This window comes from Entelurus aequoreus, linkage group LG21 (genome assembly GCF_033978785.1).
Source record: "Entelurus aequoreus isolate RoL-2023_Sb linkage group LG21, RoL_Eaeq_v1.1, whole genome shotgun sequence".
Taxonomy (NCBI): Eukaryota; Metazoa; Chordata; class Actinopteri; order Syngnathiformes; family Syngnathidae; genus Entelurus; species Entelurus aequoreus.
Genome location: NC_084751.1, coordinates 32,924,782 through 32,943,263, shown reverse-complemented (window position 1 = coordinate 32,943,263; position 18,482 = coordinate 32,924,782). Strand labels below are relative to the sequence as shown.

Here is an 18,482-nt window from a genome sequence, read left to right as displayed (position 1 = left end):
ATTGTTTTTGGCGACAAATAATTAATTCGGTTAAAATTATAAAGCAATAAGTTGAATTATTTGGACAGGTTTGTTACTGAATACTGCCTTGGAAACTTTGTATGTGTACGAAACATGTAACTATAATTATTTGATACTTGTTTAAAGTGACAAATGTGTTGTTTTAGACTGCAATATTGTTCAATTAAGGCAGGGGTCCCCAAACTTTTTGACTCGGGGGCCGCATTGGGTTAAAACAATTTGGCGGGTGGCTGGGCTGTATATATACGTATATATATATATATATATATATATATACGTATATATATATATATATATATATATATATATATATATATATATATATATATATATATATATATATATACATACATACATACATACATACATACATATACACTACCGTTCAAAAGTTTGGGGTCACATTGAAATGTCCTTATTTTTGAAGGAAAACCACTGTACTTTTCAATGAAGATAACTTTAAACTAGTCTTAACTTTAAAGAAATACACTCTATACATTGCTAATGTGGTAAATGACTATTCTAGCTGCAAATGTCTGGTTTTTGGTGCAATATCTACATAGGTGTATAGAGGCCCATTTCCAGCAACTATCACTCCAGTGTTCTAATGGTACAATGTGTTTGCTCATTGGCTCAGAAGGCTAATTGATGATTAGAAAACCCTTGTGCAATCATGTTCACACATCTGAAAACAGTTTAGCTCGTTACAGAAGCTACAAAACTGACCTTCCTTTGAGCAGATTGAGTTTCTGGAGCATCACATTTGTGGGGTCAATTAAACGCTCAAAATGGCCAGAAAAAGAGAACTTTCATCTGAAACTCGACAGTCTATTCTTGTTCTTAGAAATGAAGGCTATTCCACAAAATTGTTTGGGTGACCCCAAACTTTTGAACGGTAGTGTATATTGAGTAAAACATGCTTGGAACTAGAATATCAACTGTTGCAAAGCTGTGTCATCAAGACTCACAAGTATAAGACTACTTTTTTAAAGTAATAATTTCTTATTTCAAGCATGAAATAAAAAATCATGACTTTGACACAAATGTGTCTCAAAATTAAAACAGATGACAGCCAAATGGACTTTGCTGTTTTATTTTCAATGAAACAATAGAAAATACTTACTCCTATAGTAGTACAGTAAACTGACAGTTAATAAAAACATTTAACATGTGACATTTCAAACTATTTTGAACAGAAATAGTTCATGCACATTCATATAAATTCATAAAAATTACAATAAAAAACCGGGCTGTAAAAAAAATTAAAAAAAAAATAAAAAATAAAAAAAAATTAAAAAAAAATATATATATATATATATATAAATATATATATATATATTTTGATTTTGATGTTATTTCTTTATTTTGATAAATTGGAAATTAACATCAATGAGTTGAACATTATCACATAATTTATTCAGAAAATATAATTAACGACAAATAAAGTATATGCCGTATTTTTCGGACTATAAGTCGTGTAACTCGCACCGGCCGAAAATGCATAATAAAGGAGGAAAAAAACATATACAAGTCGCACTGGAGTATAAGTCGCATTTTTTGGGGAAATTGATTTGATAAAACCCAACACCAAGAATAGACATTTGAAAGGCAATTTAAAATAAATAGAGAATAGTGAACAACAGGCTGAATAAGTGTACGTTACATGACGCATAAATAACCAACTGAGAACGTGCCTGGTATGTTAACGTAACATATTATGGTAAGAGTCATTCAAATAACTATAACATATAGAACATGCTATACGTTTACCAAACAATCCGTCACTCCTAATCGCTAAATCCCATGAAATCTTATACGTCTAGTCTCTTACGTGAATGAGCTAAATAATATTATTTGATATTTTACGGTAATGTGTTAATAATTTCACACATAAGTCGCTCCTGAGTATAAGTCGCACCACCGGCCAAACTATGAAAAAAACTGTGACTTATAGTCCGAAAAATACGGTATACTAATAACCGCAACAGGTAATTGTAAAAAACAAAAAACAAAAACAATAACATTATGATTTGTACAATTTTAATTTCACACATAAGTCGCTCCTGAGTATAAGTCGCACCACCGGCCAAACTATGAAAAAAACTGTGACTTATAGTCCGAAAAATACGGTATACTAATAACCGCAACAGGTAATTGTAAAAAACAAAAAACAAAAACAATAACATTATGATTTGTACAATTTCAGAATGTGCTTGTTCTTTTTTTAAACAAAGAAAACAATCTGAATTTGTCTTTATTTTGAAGTTATCGTGCCGTGATTTTTCTCCATGTGGCCCCCGATCTAAAATGAGTTTGACACCCCTGCCCTAAAGAAACATATCCAATGCTGGGTATGGTCAATGAACTATATTGTTTTTAAACAGGTTCAGCTCACTAGTCCTAGCTGCTCATCCCGAGTTCGGCTCAACACCTGGCGGCACTATCACAATCATTACTGCTTTCACTCCACCCCTCCATTACGAGCGGCCCTGATGATGACCCTTACACCCTCTTCATCACCCCACATGACAGTGTCAGCTGACCAGGTGAGGAGACAGCTGGGAGAGTTTAATCAAAACAACGCTGCAGAAACTGATTATTCAGCTGCCTGGACCCTCTGCAGTTTGACGAGCAGTTCTGTGCTGGTGTGGATGGTGATGTCATTTATACCTCACACACAGCATGTGCTTAAAGGGGACCTAATATGCAAAATCAACTTTTCTTACCTATTGGTATCTGCTTTTGTGTCATCTGAATAAATCCCAAAAATGTTCAATCAAACCATAGAGGCATTGCAGCGATATTTATAAAACAATCTTGCCTTCCTTCATACTTCCACCAAACGAGCCATTTGGTAATTACCCAATTTGTGAAGTTTTTCCCAGTTGTGATGTCAGCGGATATCTCTATATATGGTAGAAATTTACTGGAAGTGCTTTGCGCAAGTCCGCCATTGTAGTCCGAATTTTTAGTCAATATGTTCCTTCTTAGACAGCATGGTGGCACAGGGGTTAGTGCATGTGCCTCACAATACGAAGGGCCTGAGTAGTCCTAAATTCAAACCCGGGCTCGGGATCTTTCTGTGTGGAGTTTGCATGTTCTCCCCGTGACTTCGTGGGTTCCCTCCGGGTACTCCGGCTACCTCCCACCGCCAAAAACATGCACCTGGGGATAAGTTGATTAGCAACACTACATTGTCCCTAGTGTGTGAATGTGAGTGTGAATGTTGTCTGTCTATCTGTGTTGGCCCTGCGATGAGATAGCGACTTGTCCAGGGTGTACCCCGCCTTCCGCCCGAATGCAGCTGAGAAAGGCTCCAGCACCCCCCGCGACCCCAAAAGGGACAAGCGGTAGAAAATGGATGGATGGATGTTCCTTCTTCTACTCTGTCCTTTTGTTGTGGGGCAGACTGGCTCATACGTGCACATGCTTCCTCCGCTGTTGCTATTTCTAATACAAAGTGGCGGACAGTTCAGACGTCTATCTGTCAGTAGACTCGCTATGGATGCACTAAAAACTACAACATGGCTGGCAGGGAAAATACATAATCGAAGTGGAGGCACATAATTAACACCGCCCATGAAATGGCGCTCATCCATGCAGACTGGACACTGGCCGAGAGTTAGTGGGCGGCCGAGGGTGGAGTCGGCTCTCTTGGTTGCTTTGTTGAGTCTGCTCCTGTCTCTGGCCATGCTCCCCCACCTCAGCAGACGATGGCGTGGAACACCGCAGAGGCCACCACAGTTTTTAAATGTTTTTTATTTAGTTTTTTTTTTTTTGTAGCTGTATGTAGAAATGGCTGGTTGCATCAGCTCTGCTCTTTTAATGTCTTTAATGTCCTTTGTGTTCTTTAATGTTTGATTTTCCCTCTTACACACATGCTTATGTGTGCTATGGTTATGTGTTTTTTTCCCCCTTGGCCTCAGTCTGGAACCCCTCTCCAGGGGACCAGGCGTAGACTGAATATTTTGTTTTCTCACCCCAGCACCCGCCAGAGGAGCATGTGCGGCAGCGCACATTCACCGAGTACTTACAAGCAGACACAGTGTGTAGACAGAAAAGGGAGAACGGACGCATTTTGGCTTAAAAACTAAAGATAAAGGTGAAGTTATAACACTGAAATGCCCTCAGGAAAAGGTGCTTTAAGACATGGCTAGCCAGCTAGCGGCTAAAGTCTATTCGCAGTCTGCAGTGTTGTAGCTACTTCTAAATCACTAATTCTTGCCTCCATGGCAACAAATAAAGTATGTTTCTTACAAGTATCATCCCTGCAGGACGAGGAATAGCTAAACATGCTTCACTACACACCGTAGCTCACCGGCGTCATTACTGAATGTAAACAAATGCCATGGGTGAATCTACACCTGACATCCACTGTAATGATACCAAGTACAGGAGCGTATCTCATACTTGCCAACCCTCCCGGTTTAACGGGAGACTCCCGGAATTCAGCGCCTCTCCCGATAACCTCCCGGAAGAAATTTTCTCCCGATAAACTCCCGGAATTCAGCCGGAGCTGGAGGCCACGCCCCCTGCTGCTCAATGCGGACCTGAGTGGGGACAGCGGCGACAGTCTGTTTTCACGTCCGCTTCCCCACGATATAAACAGCGTGCCTGCCTAATCACGTTATAACTGTAGAATGATCGAGGGCGAGTTCTTGGTTTCTTATGTGGGTTTATTGTTAGGCAGTTTCATTAACGTCCTCCCAGCGCGGTAACAACACACAACAACAGCAGTCACGTTTTGTCTACCGTAAAGCAGTTCGTCTGCCGTAAACAGCAATGTTGTGACACTCTTAAACAGGACAATACTGCCATCTACTGGATAGCCTCCGGCACACTGAAATTCAAGTATTTCTTTTATTTATATATATAATAAAGAAAATATATATACTGTATATATATATAGCTAGAATTCACTGAAAGTCAAGTATTTCATATATATATATATATATATATATATATATATATGAAAGATATATGAAATACTTGAGTTGGTGAACTCTAGCTGTAAATATACTCCTACCCTCTTAACCACGCCCCCCCACCCCCGACCACGCCCCACCCCACCCCCTACCTCCCGGAATCGGAGGTCTCAAGGTTGGCAAGTATGGCTTATCGTATCTAGTCGATACTACTATGATTACATCAATATTTTTTAGCATCACAAAATCTTCTTTCATTTTTTTAAGATTTATATTATGTTTATAAACTCGTTAATACGTAATAGGACTTTGAATATGACCAATGTATGATCCTGTAACGACTTGGTATCGGATTGATACCCAAATTTGTGGTATCATCCAAAACTAATGTAAAGCATCCAAACAGAAGAATAAGCGATTATTACATTTTAACAAAAGTGTAACTAGAACATGTTAATAGAGAAAGTAAGCAGATATTAACAGTAAATTAACAAGTAGATTAATAATCTTATATTAATTGCTATTGTACTATTTTTTCAGCCATAGTTACATTAATCATTAGTAATGTAGCAGCCTATTTTTGAATGCCAGGGTCCCTGCTATCATATGTTGATAAAAAAATATAACATTCACATAATAAAAATCAACTACAGGCTTCCCAAATGCTGTAACAAATTAAGCATGATGAGTTGAGCATATGTCAGCATGTGGCCCCACTTTTAACTCTTTTTTTCAAACGCTTATTGCAAACGCTTACTTACAGTAAGTCATTAATCTGACTTTGTAAGTCATTATTTTAGAATCTCAGGTAACTAGGACTGTTTTGTTTTTACTTTACGGAAAAATTATCGAGATATATATCTTAAGCAAATGGAGCGGAAAACACAACCAAAAGTTGTAGGCTTCTTCACGCGACGAAGCCGGCCTACTTCACCTTAGTCTGTTGTCTATTGCCCCCCCCAGGCTGTGGTGGCAGCGACGAGGTGGAGACGTGATGGCGACAGGCCGAGTTACACCGATCCTTACACCCACCCACCCCCTTCCCCGGTTCCCTCCCCCTGGAGAGTCACCACCTTAACTAACACATTTTCTGGGGGAAACACTGAACACCATTAGTATATATGAACACTGGTTATGGAGACGTACACAACTCGTTAAATGTGACAATGAGGGAATGTGTGTATACCATCCATCCTACTGGACACGAGCACTCTCCGGTCACGTGATGACAAACTCCGCCATTCTGACACGGGCACCTCTCTTCACACTGCTGTCCATGTTTACCTGGTGGGCACAAGTCCTCACAACTGAGGACAAACATGGCATCATCATGTTAAAATGAATGCATCCATGTGTAGACTATGCAAAGGTATTTGAATGCCCACATTTCAGCTATTACATATGCAGTCATGTATGACATACTCTGGTTTGAACTTTTCTTAGCTCTGCTAGGCTTTTTGTTACTATCGATGTATTATCCGTCATTTGCCGAATACAAATTAAGTTTATCACTAGGGTTGTGCGATATAAAAAATTAACAAAATAAATTATACAAATTTGGCCAACGATAGACATTATAACACTATCGTCATATTGTGATAATGCATGCTGAAGACACAGTCTAGCTCGGTCCCTCAAATTTGACAGCGACAAGCAAACAATTGCGTCTTCAAAACAATGTAGCTGACCCGCTAGTGAGTTGGCGGCACATAAAGTAAGTTTCTGCCGGGGGGGGGACAAGAAATAGCTAAACATGCTGTACGCTACGTATGAGGATACAGAAGTCATGCTAACCGCTAAGCTTGAGCTCCTGAATGTAAACAGAGGTGGGCACAGATCAATACAAACATTGACAGTAGTGATACCAAATATAGTATCAGTAAATGGTGGATACAAAACTGATGATACCAAGAAGGCGCCCCGCATTGTGCTCTCTTGTAGTTGTTACAATTTTCTTTGTTTCTTGCATTGAACAAAGAGAGCGGAGTCCACCAAGTCACATTCCTTATGTGTTAAACATACTTGGCCAATAAATCTGATTCTAATTCGATTTATATTTGTAATATCACAAAATATTTGTCGTTTTTGTTTCATTCATTACTTTGCGCCATCTAAGTACAATAATTGGTCTTATTTTATTCTAACGTTTTTGCTAATTTCGACATTTAAACCTAAACAAAATCCAGGATTCCCTTCTTGGTGGTATCATGTAAGTATGCTAAATGCTTCTTTGTTGGTATGCTAAAATTAGCATGCAAACTTTGCTCTTCCACCCTAGGTTGGAGGTTTCCAACACTGTTAGCAGGGATTTACGTTGGAATAAATAATACACTCAAGGAATTTTTAATACTTTTAAATAACTCATCTGTGGTCACAGACAATTGATATCTTAATCTCATAACCAATCCTGCATTGAATTTGAACCCAGTCGTGAAGAAAACAAGAATTTTGACATTTTTCAACATAAATTAAATGAATCTATATTTTTTATGTCTAATATGGCTCATATGTACCGTATTTTTCGGAATATAAGTCGCTCCGGAGTATAAGTCGCACCGGCCGAAAATGCATAATAAAGAAGGAAAAAAACATATATAAGTCGCACTGGAGTATAAGTCGCATTTTTTGGGGAAATTTATTTGATAAAACCCAACACTAATAATAGACATTTGAAAGGCAATTTAAAATAAATAAAGAATAGTGAACAACAGGCTGAATAAGTGTACGTTACATGACGCATAAATAACCAACTGAGAACGTGCCTGGTATGTTAACGTAACATATTATGGTAAGAGTCATTCAAATAACTATAACATATAGAACATGCTATACGTTTACCAAACAATCTGTCACTCCTAATCGCTAAATCCCATGAAATCTTATATGTCTAGTCTCTTACGTGAATGAGCTAAATAATATCATTTGATATTTTACGGTAATGTGTTAATAATTTCACACATAAGTCGCTCCTGAGTATAAGTCGCCAAACTATGAAAAAAACTGCGACTTATAGTCCAAAAAATACGGTACTTAACTGTTCTGCATTGCAGCTCTGCTTAGCTTTTAGCTTTGACACTATAGTCATTTTGTATAGTCAGCTGCAGGAAAAGACCAAGGCTAGATGTAACATGTAATAATTAGTTCTTCATATTACTGTTAGGATTTGATGCAGACCGTCACATTGTCATGCAGACTTACAAAGCCCCGGTGTATCCAGATGAGCACTTGCATTCTCCAGTCACATGGTGACAGCGAGCTCCATTCTGGCACTGGCATTTCTGCTGGCAACCATTACCATAGGTGTCAACGTCACATGCGTCCTCACAGCGCCAACCTTTGTACCCAGGAGTGCAGATACAGGCTCCGGTGATGGGGTTGCACAGAGCCTTGTTCTGGCACTGACATCTGTGACTGCAGTGAGGGCCCCAGTGGTCACCGTCACATGCTGACGAAAATGAAGAGAAAATGATTACGATTTGAAAGCATCACCTTTGTCAGAAAAAAACAATACAAAACTATAAATTGGGTTATTAAAAAATAACCCAATTTTAACCCAACTGCTGGTTCAGAAAAGGACGAACCCCTTGTTTGAGTTATTTTAACTCAACATTTTGGGTAAATTTTTTCAACCCAACTTGTGCGTTGAATTATTCAACGAAAAAGTTGAGTTATGATAACTTAATGTTGGGTTATTCCCAACCAAACTATGGGGTTAAATTATGTAACCCAAAAGTTGAGTTATGCTAACTCAATGTTGAGTTTTTTTTGATTGATTGAGACTTTTATTAGTAGGTTGCACAGTGAAGTACATATTCCGTACAATTGACCACTAAATGGTAACACCCGAATAAGTTTTTCAACTTGTTTAAGTCGGGGTCCACTTAAATTGATTCATGATACAGATATATACTATCATATATACTATTATCATAATACAGTCATCACACAAGATAATCACATTGAATTTTTTACATTATTTACAATCAGGGGTGTGGAGGGGGGGGGGGGGGGGTTAGGATATGGACAGCAAGTAGTGGACATAGAGAGAGAGAGAGAGGGAGAGAGAGAGAGAGAGAGAGAGAGAGATCAGAAGGCATAGGAAAAAGTATCTGCATTTGATTGTTTACATTTGATTATTAGCATTTCAATATTAGCAATCCGGGGAGGGTGTTAGTTAAGGGTTGTAGCTGCCTGGAGGTGAACTTTTATTGCGGTTTTGAAGGAGGATAGAGATGCCCTTTCTTTTATACCTGTTGGGAGCGCATTCCACATTGATGTGGAATAGAAAGAGAATGAGTTAAGACCTTTGTTAGTTCGGAATCTGGGTTTAACGTGGTTAGTGGAGCTCCCCCTGGTGTTGTGGTTATGGCGGTCATTTACGTTAAGGAAGTAGTTTGACATGTACTTCGGTATCAGGGAGGTGTAGCGGATTTTATAGACTAGGCTCAGTGCAAGTTGTTTAACCCTGTCCTCCACCTTGAGCCAGCCCACTTTGGAGAAGTGGGTAGGAGTTAGGTGGGATCTGGGGTGGAGGTCTAGAAGTAACCTGACTAGCTTGTTCTGAGATGTTTGGAGTTTAGATTTGAGGGTTTTGGAGGTGCTAGGGTACCAGGAGGTGCATGCGTAATCGAAAAAGGGTTGAACGAGAGTTCCCGCCAGATTCCTCATGGTGCTTTTGTTGACCAGAGAGGAGATTCTGTAGAGAAATCTCGTTCGTTGGTTAACCTTTCTGATTACCTTGGTTGCCATTTTATCACAGGAAAGATTAGCCTCTAGAATGGAACCTAGGTAGGTGACCTCATCTTTCCTGGTGATAACAATGTCACCCACTTTTATAGTGAAGTCATTGACTTTCTTAAAGGCCTACTAAAACCCACTACTACCGACCACGCAGTCTGATAGTTTATATATCAATGATGAAATCTTAACATTATAACACATGCCAATACGGCCGGGTTAACTTATAAAGTGACATTTTAAATTTGCCGCTAAACTTCCGGTTCGAAACGCCTCTGCGGATGACGTATGCGCGTGACGTATCCCGGGGAACACGGGTATGCCTTCCACATTGAAGCCAATACGAAAAAGCTCTGTTTTCATTTCATAATTCCACAGTATTCTGGACATCTGTGTTCGTGAATCTGTTGCAATCATGTTCATTGCATTATGGAGAAGGAAGCTGAGCAAGCAAAGAAGAAAGTTGTCGGTGCGAAATGGACGTATTTTTCAAACGTAGTCAGCAACAACAGTACACAGCCGGCGCTTCTTTGTTTACATTCCCGAAAGATGCAGTCAAGATGGAAGAACTCGGATAACAGAGACTCTAACCAGGAGGACTTTTGACTTCGATACACAGACGCCTGTAGAGAACTGGGACAACACAGACTCTTACCAAGATTACTTTGATTTGGATGACAAAGACGCAGACGTGCTACTGTGAGTATGCAGCTTTGGCTTCTAAACATTTGATCGCTTGACCGTATGTGCGCAACTTTTTTTTGCGTATGTACGTAACTTTTTTAAAATATATAAGCTTTATGAACCTTGGGTTAGGTAAACGGTCTTTTGGGCTGAGTGATTGTGTGTGTTGATCAGGTGTTTGAATTGTATTGGCGTGTTCTATGGAGCTAGGAGCTAGCATAGGAGCTAGGAGTTAGCATAACAAAGACGTAGGTGTTTTTATGCAGGATTAATTTGTGTCATGTTAAATATAAGCCTGGTTGTGTTGTGGCTAATAGAGTAAATATATGTCTTGTGTTTATTTACTGTTTTAGTCATTCCCAGCTGAATACCAGGTACCGTGAGTATGCAGCCTTGGCTGCTAAACATTTGATAGCTTGACCGTACGTGCGCGTCACGTACGTAACTTTTTAAAAATATATAAGCTTTATGAACCTTGGGTTAGGTGAACGGTCTTTTGGGCTGAGTGATTGTGTATTTTGATCAGGTGTTTGAATTGTATTGGCGTGTTCTATGGAGCTAGGAGCTAGCATAGGAGCTAGGAGCTAGCATAACAAACACGCAGGTGTTTTTATGCAGGATTAATTTGTGGCATATTAAATATAAGCCTGGTTGTGTTGTGGCTAATAGAGTATATATATGTCTTGTGTTTATTTACTGTTGTAGTCATTCCCAGCTGAATATCAGGTACCGTGAGTATGCAGCCTTGGCTGCTAAACATTTGATAGCTTGACCGTATGTGCGCGTCACGTACGTAACTTTTTAAAAATATATAAGCTTTATGAACCTTGGGTTAGGTGAACGGTCTTTTGGGCTGAGTGATTGTGTGTGTTGATCAGGTGTTTGAATTGTATTGGCGTGTTCTATGGAGCTAGGAGCTAGCAGAGGAGCTAGGAGCTAGCATAACAAACACGCAGGTGTTTTTATGCAGGATTAATTTGTGGCATATTAAATATAAGCCTGGTTGTGTTGTGGCTAATAGAGTATATATATGTATTGTGTTTATTTACTGTTGTAGTCATTCCCAGCTGAATATCAGGTCACCCCCGGCTCTCACAGCATCTTCCCTATCTGAATAGCTTCAACTCCCCACTAGTCCTTCACTTGCACTTTACTCATCCACAAATCTTTCATCCTCGCTCAAATTAATGGGGAAATTGTCGCTTTCTCGGTCCGAATCTCTCTCACTTCATGCGGCCATCATTGTAAACAATAGGGAACTTTGCGTATATGTTCAACTGACTACGTCACGCTACTTCCGGTAGGGGCAAGCCTTTTTTTTATCAGATACCAAAAGTTGCAATCTTTATCGTCGTTGTTCTATACTAAATCCTTTCAGCAAAAATATGGCAATATCGCGAAATGATCAAGTATGACACATAGAATAGATCTCCTATCCCCGTTTAAATAAAAAAAAATCATTTCAGTAGGCCTTTAAGGTTGATTTTCTTAAGTTGATTCATAACCCAACTATGGGGGTTGAATTTATTTAACATAAAAACTGAGTTATGCTCACTACAATGTTGGGTTATTCCAAACCCAACTATTGGGTTGCGCAATTTAGCGCTCCTTGACCCAATGGTTGGTTGAAAATTATACATTTTACTGCTGGTTTGTCCTACTCGTTCCCAACTACTGATCAAATTAATTTTTATTCCATGAAAAATATACTCTAAAGCAAGATATGAGTGACATTGTTTTAACAAAAATTGCCGTATATGGTCATAGTTGTCACAGTATAATTGCGTGGATCGTTCTCCCAGGATACCGACGGGACTCCAGAGGCAACGTGCAGGTAAAGAACTGATTTATTGTCCATAAAACTAACGGGATACAAAGAAAAGAGCACCAGCATGCCGATAGCACGGGAAGCTAACGGAATAGCGAACAAGAAAAGCTTAGCATGTAAACAGCCAAACAAAAAGGTGAAGCTTAGCTCAGTAATCAAATCAGTAGCCGTTGTAACTGTTGCGTGGAGGCAAAAAGGAAAGCCAGACTGAATGTGGCTAAAAGCAGGTAATAAGTAGCTCTCTGATTAGTGCCCAGGAGCAGGTGAGCTGCCCGAACGCTAATCAGAGGCAGGTGAAAACAATCAGCAGTCATGGCAACTAAAACGCAAACCCAGGGGTGCTCAAAACAGGAACTGAGGGAGTCAAAAACTGAACAAACATGACAGATCATGACATTAGTAGTTCTATACAGCGTGCTCAAATATTTTCATGTATATAAGATGTGTGATTGTAAATAATGTTAATGAGATTAATCCTTAATTAAAATTCCCTTCAAGAAAAAAGTATCTTTTTAATTAAAAAAGCCTTTTACCCAAAAATGCATTACTCATTGAAAAACAACCCAACAATGGTTCATAGTTTTGAAAACCCTGAAATTGAGTTAAAATAATACCCTTATAACTCAAAAAATGGATTGCTCTTCATAAAAATAACTCAAAAATTTAACCCAGAACTCACACCAGCTAAATTAGATGTCAAGTGTAGTCCGTTTCATGTAATATACAGAGTTGTGTAGATTTTTGGTCATGTTTTCTTTCCGTTCCAGTACAGTATTTCGAAATGTTGAGTTCTCCAGTCTGGTTTCTGTCAATTTAAACAGCATTTTTTTTTATATTCTACTGTTTTACGTCCTAAATGTGGTGCTAATTTGCATAACAAAATTACTTCCATATGCAGAACTCACACCAGCTAAACTAGACGTTAAGTGTAGTCCGTTTCATGTAATATTCACAGTTGTGTAGATTTTTGGTCATGTTTTCTTTCCGTTCCAGTACAGTATTTCGAAATGTTGAGTTCTCCAGTCTGGTTTCAGTCAATTTAAACAGCATTTAAAAAAAATATTCAACTGTTTTACGTCCTAAATGTGGTGCTAATTTGCATAACAACATTACTTCCAAATGCAGAACTCACACCAGCTAAACTAGACGTCAAGTGTAATCCGTTTCATGTAAAATTCACAGTTGTGTAGATTTTTGGTCATGTTTTCTTTACGTTCCAGTACAGTATTTCGAAATGTTGAGTTCTCCAGTCTGGTTTTAGTCAATTTAAACTGCATTTTTTTTTTATATTCTACTGTTTTACGTCCTAAATGTGGTACTAATTTGCATAACAAAATTACTTCCAAATGCAGAACTCACACCAGCTAAACTAGACGTTAAGTGTAGTCCGTTTCATGTAATATTCACAGTTGTGTAGATTTTTGGTCATGTTTTCTTTACGTTCCAGTACAGTATTTCGAAATGTTGAGTTCTCCAGTCTGGTTTCAGTCAATTTAAACAGCATTTAAAAAAAATATTCAACTGTTTTACGTCCTAAATGTGGTGCTAATTTGCATAACAACATTACTTCCAAATGCAGAACTCACACCAGCTAAACTAGATGTCAAGTGTAGTCCGTTTCATGTTATATACACAGTTCTGTAGATTTTTGGTCATGTTTTCTTTCTGTTCCAGTACAGTATTTTGAAATGTTGAGTTCTCCAGTCTGGTTTCAGTCAATTTAAACAGCATTTAAAAAAAATATTCAACTGTTTTACGTCCTAAATGTGGTGCTAATTTGCATAACAACATTACTTCCAAATGCAGAACTCACACCAGCTAAACTAGACGTCAAGTGTAATCCGTTTCATGTAAAATTCACAGTTGTGTAGATTTTTGGTCATGTTTTCTTTACGTTCCAGTACAGTATTTCGAAATGTTGAGTTCTCCAGTCTGGTTTTAGTCAATTTAAACTGCATTTTTTTTTATATTCTACTGTTTTACGTCCTAAATGTGGTACTAATTTGCATAACAAAATTACTTCCAAATGCAGAACTCACACCAGCTAAACTAGATGTCAAGTGTAGTCCGTTTCATGTAAAATTCACAGTTGTGTAGATTTTTGGTCATGTTTTCTTTACGTTCCAGTACAGTATTTCGAAATGTTGAGTTCTCCAGTCTGGTTTCAGTCAATTTAAACGGCATTTAAAAAAAATATTCTACTGTTTTACGTCCTAAATGTGGTGCTAATTTGCATAACAAAATTACTTCCATATGCAGAACTCACACCAGCTAAACTAGACGTCAAGTGTAGTCCGTTTCATGTAAAATTTACAGTTGTGTAGATTTTTGGTCATGTTTTCTTTCCGTTCCAGTACAGTATTTCGAAATGTTGAGTTCTCCAGTCTGGTTTCAGTCAATTTAAACTGCATTTTTTTTTATATTCTACTGTTTTACGTCGTAAATGTGGTACTAATTTGCATAACAAAATTACTTCCATATGCAGAACTCACACCAGCTAAACTAGATGTCAAGTGTAGTCCGTTTCATGTAAAATTCACAGTGGTGTAGATTTTTGGTCATGTTTTCTTTCCGTTCCAGTACAGTATTTCGAAATGTTGAGTTCTCCAGTCTGGTTTCAGTCAATTTAAACGGCATTTTAAAAAAATATTCTACTGTTTTACGTCCTAAATGTGGTGCTAATTTGCATAACAACATTACTTCCAAATGCAGAACTCACACCAGCTAAACTAGATGTCAAGTGTAGTCCGTTTCATGTAATATTCACAGTTGTGTAGATTTTTGGTCATGTTTTCTTTCCGTTCTAGTACAGTATTTCGAAATGTTGAGTTCTCCAGTCTGGTTTCAGTCAATTTAAACTGCATTTTTTTAAATATTCTATTGTTTTACGTCCTAAATGTGGTACTAATTTGCATAACAAAATTACTCCCATATGCAGAACTCACACCAGCTAAACTAGACGTCAAGTGTAGTCCGTTTCATGTAAAATTCACAGTTGTGTAGATTTTTGGTCATGTTTTCTTTCCGTTCCAGTACAGTATTTCGAAATGTTGAGTTCTCCAGTCTGGTTTCAGTCAATTTAAACTGCATTTTTTTAAAAATATTCTACTGTTTTATGTCCTAAATGTGGTGCTAATTTGCATAACAAAATTACTTCCATATGCAGAACTCACACCACCTAAACTAGACGTCAAGTGTAGTCCGTTTCATGTAATATTCACAGTTGTGTAGATTTTTGGTCATGTTTTCTTTACGTTCCAGTACAGTATTTCGAAATATTGAGTTCTCCAGTCTGGTTTCAGTCAATTTAAACAGCATTTTTTTAATATTCTACTGTTTTACGTCCTAAATGTGGTGCTAATTTGCATAACAAAATTACTTCCATATGCAGAACTCACACCAGCTAAACTAGACGTCAAGTGTAATCCGTTTCATGTAAAATTCACAGTTGTGTAGATTTTTGGTCATGTTTTCTTTACGTTCCAGTACAGTATTTCGAAATGTTGAGTTCTCCAGTCTGGTTTTAGTCAATTTAAACTGCATTTTTTTTTATATTCTACTGTTTTACGTCCTAAATGTGGTACTAATTTGCATAACAAAATTACTTCCAAATGCAGAACTCACACCAGCTAAACTAGATGTCAAGTGTAGTCCGTTTCATGTAAAATTCACAGTTGTGTAGATTTTTGGTCATGTTTTCTTTACGTTCCAGTACAGTATTTCGAAATGTTGAGTTCTCCAGTCTGGTTTCAGTCAATTTAAACGGCATTTAAAAAAAATATTCTACTGTTTTACGTCCTAAATGTGGTGCTAATTTGCATAACAAAATTACTTCCATATGCAGAACTCACACCAGCTAAACTAGACATCAAGTGTAGTCCGTTTCATGTAAAATTTACAGTTGTGTAGATTTTTGGTCATGTTTTCTTTCCGTTCCAGTACAGTATTTCGAAATGTTGAGTTCTCCAGTCTGGTTTCAGTCAATTTAAACTACATTTTTTTAATATTCTACTGTTTTACGTCCTAAATGTGGTACTAATTTGCATAACAAAATTACTTCCATATGCAGAACTCACACCAGCTAAACTAGATGTCAAGTGTAGTCCGTTTCATGTAATATTCACAGTTGTGTAGATTTTTGGTCATGTTTTCTTTCCGTTCCAGTACAGTATTTCGAAATGTTGAGTTCTCCAGTCTGGTTTCAGTCAATTTAAACTGCATTTTTTTTAATATTCTACTGTTTTACATCCTAAATGAGGTACTGATTTGCATAACAAAATTACTTCCATATGCAGAACTCACACCAGCTAAACTAGATGTCAAGTGTAGTCCGTTTCATGTAAAATCCACAGTTGTGTAGATTTTTGGTCATGTTTTCTTTACGTTCCAGTACAGTATTTCGAAATGTTGAGTTCTCCAGTCTGGTTTCAGTCAATTTAAACGGCAAAAAAGAAAATATTCACTGTTTTATGTCCTAAATGTGGTGCTAATTTGCATAACAACATTACTTCCAAATGCAGAACTCACACCAGCTAAACTAGATGTCAAGTGTAGTCCGTTTCATGTAATATTCACAGTTGTGTAGATTTTTGGTCATGTTTTCTTTCCGTTCCAGTACAGTATTTCGAAATGTTGAGTTCTCCAGTCTGGTTTCAGTCAATTTAAACTGCAAGTCCAAGTTTTTTTTCTAGCTTAAAGCATGTCTAGTACTAATATAGTGACAACATTTGAGATGAAGGCGATAGACGAAAGAGGACAACCCAGGAAGAAATGTGTGGAGAATCTTTGTTGTTGTTGCATTACTTGCCAGGAGCCAAAATAAAGTAAATTTACCACGAGTGATTAAATGTGGACACAGATTTATTGCTATTAATCATTTGCTCCAAGTTCATGCACATTTCATTAGCCACACACAATGTTTACTTTCTTGTCCACATCACAATGTGCTCCATAGATAACTCAAATTACAGTTTAAGAAGCATATTAATTGATTCAGTAATTTCAAGTCTTTCATTTTTAAAATCTACACAATGCCAAACCCAACAACACTCTGGCTATAGTCGGACTTCATAAAGAAAAAAGAGCCGGAGGGCAAGATTCAGCACATGTGAGGGTGTAACTTGATGAACACAAAGGTTTCTTTACAGCGACTATTCAATGGAGAGTGTGCACAGTTAGGAGATAGGAATATCTAGCCTCTGGTGCCGAAACTTGAATTCAACTCAATAGCCAGAACAAAATGAATTTAAACAGTGTCTTATCTCTAAACAGCAAGGCCACGCTTTTTTTGTTGTTGTACTCTGTTACAAGTCAGTTGTGTCTTTTATTTTTTGGAGGGCCTCAAGAAAGATTGAAAGAATAATAACACCAATGCACATTTTCTTATAGTGTGAAATCAATCAATTAATTCCCCGAATAAACACTGAGCTTTGCTCATGCACATCACTTTAAAATCTGTTTGTGTGCAGAAATCAAGCCCTGGACATCTGGAATGTACATGAAGCTCAGAATAACTTCCAATGCGGTGTGGCGGGCAGTGACCCCAAGCAACCAAATTAATGAATCAGACCACATCGCTCAGAATTCTGGCTTTGGGGATGCAATAAACAAACACATGTCTCTCACAGAACACAGATAGCAAGGCCACTGCACTCAACATTGATTAGAGGCAAAATACATGGTAGATGTACTGTGAAGTTACAGTGACTGACTACCAAAACTTTCATTATAGGACTCTACTCCCAAGCTCTATATTAAGTTCAGGGGATAGTGATATATATATATATATATATATATATATATATATATATATATATATATATATATATATATATATATATATATATATATATATATATATATATATATATATATATATATATATATATATATATATATATATATATATATATATATATATATATATATATATGTACCGGTATATATATGTGTGGGAAAAAAATCACAAGACTATTTCATCTCTACAGGCCTGTTTCATGAGGGATTTCCTCAATCCTCAGGAAATCTCCTGAGGATTGAGGAAATCCCTCATGAAACAGGCCTGTAGAGATGAAATAGTCTTGTGATTTTTTTCCCACACATACATATTACGCTCTACCACGGTATCGAGCACTATTTTTTGGATAATCTAATTAAGACATATATATGTATATATATACGTTAGGTCAGGAAAAAACACAGAGGCTATTTCATCCCTACAAGCTCTTCAGGGATCCCCCAAAGAGCAGGGAAACCTACGAAACAGGCTTGTAGGGATGAAATAGCCT

The 18,482-nt window shown here is 37.5% G+C and overlaps 1 protein-coding gene across 2 annotated transcripts in view; it reads right to left on the bottom strand.

The window, feature by feature from the left end:
• megf10 (multiple EGF-like-domains 10) overlaps window positions 1-18,482 on the bottom strand; it is a 134,247-nt gene that overhangs the window by 55,931 nt on the left and 59,834 nt on the right. For both annotated transcript variants that reach the window (XM_062031517.1, XM_062031516.1), the window contains exons 6-7: window positions 8,145-8,391; window positions 6,133-6,253 (exon numbers count right to left, since the gene is read on the bottom strand). In XM_062031517.1, the coding sequence (XP_061887501.1) occupies window positions 6,133-6,253; window positions 8,145-8,391 (368 nt within the window). The remainder of the gene's footprint in view (window positions 1-6,132; window positions 6,254-8,144; window positions 8,392-18,482) is intronic.